This window comes from Echinops telfairi, unplaced genomic scaffold (genome assembly GCF_000313985.2).
Source record: "Echinops telfairi isolate 266 unplaced genomic scaffold, ASM31398v2 ScPeMD7_9;HRSCAF=40, whole genome shotgun sequence".
Taxonomy (NCBI): Eukaryota; Metazoa; Chordata; class Mammalia; order Afrosoricida; family Tenrecidae; genus Echinops; species Echinops telfairi.
In genome coordinates this window covers 51,570,894-51,574,190 of record NW_022103906.1, presented here as the reverse complement: position 1 = coordinate 51,574,190, position 3,297 = coordinate 51,570,894, and the positions used below count along the sequence as shown (strand labels likewise).

At 42.6% G+C, this 3,297-nt stretch overlaps 1 protein-coding gene across 2 annotated transcripts in view; it reads right to left on the bottom strand.

The window, feature by feature from the left end:
• The window catches only part of VPS37A (VPS37A subunit of ESCRT-I), a 41,018-nt gene extending 37,776 nt beyond the window's left edge, over window positions 1-3,242 (bottom strand). Inside the window, exon 1 of one of the 2 annotated variants that reach the window (XM_004696169.2) lies at window positions 2,836-3,242. In XM_004696169.2, coding sequence (XP_004696226.1) covers window positions 2,836-2,960 — 125 coding nt within the window. In that variant the 5' untranslated portion in view covers window positions 2,961-3,242. The remainder of the gene's footprint in view (window positions 1-2,835) is intronic. The other variant, XM_045286554.1, reaches the window with a different exon arrangement.
• Between the last annotated feature and the right edge of the window lie 55 nt (window positions 3,243-3,297).

The following is a 3,297-nucleotide window of genomic DNA, read 5'->3' as shown; positions in this document are numbered from 1 at the left end:
TAGAGGAAAATAAAAAAAAAAAAAAAAAGACTTCAAAGAGAGATATAACGTTCAGCTAGCCTTGAGGAGAAAGGCCTGAGGGGGATACGGAAATAAAGATTTCTCATGGTAACTAAAAGAAAAGTTTATATCATAGAGAAAACGAAGTAAACTACTTCCTAAACTTGAATCCTTCGATTTATAAAGAGTTTATGAAGGCAAGTGCTGGAAGAAAGAAGGGTGACGTGGGTGGGAAGTTACTGAAAAAGGCACAAGAAATCAGATGCTGCGATTGCCAGGAAAAAGGGGTTGACCTTATATTTGGAGAAAGGCCTAAGTACAAAACGAGACGTTGGTGGGCAGCACACAAGGGTCTACTGACATTCACAATTTTAAAAGTTTTTGTATTGTTCATCAAAATCCAGTTGAAAGATTCTTTCTACCTTTTAAATGGCCAATCAAGTGTGTAAGTTACCATAATGAATTTAGCTACTCAAACAACATATTGCACTGACAATAGGGTGCTTCAAAAAGTTCATGGAAAAATCCCATCATCTTTTAACTCATTTTCCCATGAGTTTTTGAAGCCCCTTCATAGATCATTTAAAAATGTATGTCATTAGGTACAAGGGCAGACTTAACAAGAACAGGTGGGTAGCTCTTTTTCCCTGGCACAGTACCATTCCAAAAAATCTCAACCTCCAGACCTACTGAAATGTCACCAGTATAATCCAAGTATAATTTGTAAATGCTAAAAATTTAAATTAAATTTTAAGTACTGAATTAAAGAACTTAAAGAAAATAAGCTACATATTCAAAACACTTCAACATATGTAGATAATGTCACACATCCAATTACAAGTGTAATATCTGGGTCAAAATATAAAACACACTGTGGCTTCAATTCTGGGTATCCTCTGATCCTCTTAAAACTAATTCCAGGACTCCTTCAATTAAGAATTCCTGCTTTAGAAACTCATTTTTCAGGGAGGCACAATAAATTTCACAGGAATCATTTTATCAGCGATAGCAGTAAGGGACTTTGGGAAGGCACTTCAGATATTCAACACTAACCTCAAAGAATAAAAATTTGTCAGCACTGAGAATATTTAACTGATTATCCCAAAGAAAAGGAGCCCTGGAGGTGTACAGGGTTATGTGTTGTGCTGCTAACAGGCCAGCAATTACAAACCACCAGCCAGTCTGTGGGAGAAAGATGAGGCTTTTTACTCCTGTCAAAACTCAGAGTCTCAGAAACCCACAGGGGCAGATCTGCTTGTGCTATAGGGTTTTTATGAGTTGGCAGTGAAATGACAGAATATTCTGCACAACTAGTTCCAAAGGCATGGTTCTAAAAGACATTTGGGCAATGGTATAGTATCTATTTCCAAGGTGGTAACTTTCAAGGGGACACACTTTTGTTACATTTGTTGAAAAGACTTCCTTTTATTTATAATCATTTCTTCTAAGAGTAGCCCTTATAGGCAATACAGACCTTGAATTATAGATGGACCTTTAAGAACTTTGAAAACTTAAGTTTACAAAAAGGCTACCAATAAAAAAAGGCCTGCCACTCTTTTGTTAAATACTATACATTTTCTCCTCTTGAAAGTTCTGAACAAGCAAAAAACAATAGACAGCCAAAACACATTCAGTTCAGTCAATGGACTTCTTTTTAACCAAAATGATTTTGTGATGAAATTTTCTTTCAAAAATATATCTGGTTTTAAACTAGATTATATATAATTTATCTGATTGGAAAGCGTTTGTAAAGCGTAACATGAAATGGCTCCTAATGGTTTGCTCACCAATAACAATGGCTTCAACAGGAGTTGCTCAACTTTATTATCTCAGCATATATGACTCACAAACTCACAGCCAGCCAGTCCCTTTGGACTCAAGCTGTGGGTTCCCAGACAGTACATCTTTACAGCAGAAGACACGAAGAAGCTTTGAAATAGCTTTTCATTCAATTTTCCCCAGAACTTTTGGAAGCTGCCTCATATCTGAAAAGGTCGTTGTAATAGAGAAATAGGGTTGGATACAGGGTTGATATCCTTACATGAAAATACATGCTATGCAATTTACAAATATATGCTTGCTTCACAGACAGAATGTAAAGAGGCCGTTGTAATTTTTAGAAAATCATTCGAAGTTATAGACACTTGCAATACAAAAGGCTGCAGGAAGCCAGTTTATTGTAAAAACGGTTTAAGTAAATTAAATAGAAAAATATTGTTCATCTGACCATAGGAAGACAGCCAGACGACCAGGCTGAATATAAAGCAATACCTGAGAGTGCGGGCAAGTATATTAAGAGATGTATACAAAACCAGTTACTGTTGCCAGATGGGAAGGAAGTTGTTGGATGATAAACTTTATTAAAGAGACTCAATTGTGCTATCACTCCCAGATTAGGAAAACTGACAGATGAAAAATGTGGCTGCCCTTTCCTTTGCTATTGCACCAATTTATTCTTTGGCACTCTTAGTGAAACTTCACGCTTCTGTTTGGCCAACTGCAGTACTTAACAATTCTGCCAAGGCGGCAATCAGGTGAGGACAAGTGATTTGGGAAACGGACTGCGCTATCGGGAGATGTCGGGCTGAGAGAATTGTCAGGAAGGATGAGTCAGAATGAGAAGAACCCGACAGTGGTGGGGCAGGAGAAAAGGGAGGGTCCGGAGGCAAGTTGTAAACATGGATTAAGGAAGGCTAGGAGGGAGGTGTATCCAAGCGAGGTGGTTGACAGGGAATCAAGCTGGAGAAGCTGCCCGGGTGTTTAGGGACAGCCCTACCCCCACCACCACCCCCGCCCCCGGCCTACTTCTTCCCGTCCGATGCATCGGCCAGTCACCTGGAGTGAGAGTTCCGTAGAGATTCGATCAGACGCTGCTTCTGCTGCTGAAGGCTGGTGAGGCCACTGGGGGTCCCAGCTGCGGAGGAGGAGGCGCTCTTGGTCAGCGGAAAGAGCCAGCTCATCCTCCTCCAGGGCCGGGCCCGAAGGCCTACAAGGCTCTAGCTGGCTGCTCCCCGCGGCTCAGCCCGGCCGTTTCCCACCGATGGAGTTGCGGGCTAATGAGCCCGGAGCCCACGCGTGGAGGCCGCGTCTTCTCTAAGCCAACCTGGCCGGAGGTCCTGGGATCCTGGGAGGCATGCTGCGACCGCGGGCACGTGGAGAAGGGCAGGTCGCCGCTCGGGACAGGTAATCCTACAGTCCCAGCCCGCAAGTCCGAGCGAGCAAGCCAGGAAGCCGAACTGCTTCCCACTCCCGTCACCTGCGTCTCCCGCCTCCTCCCCCTCGCTCCGCCCTCTCTGC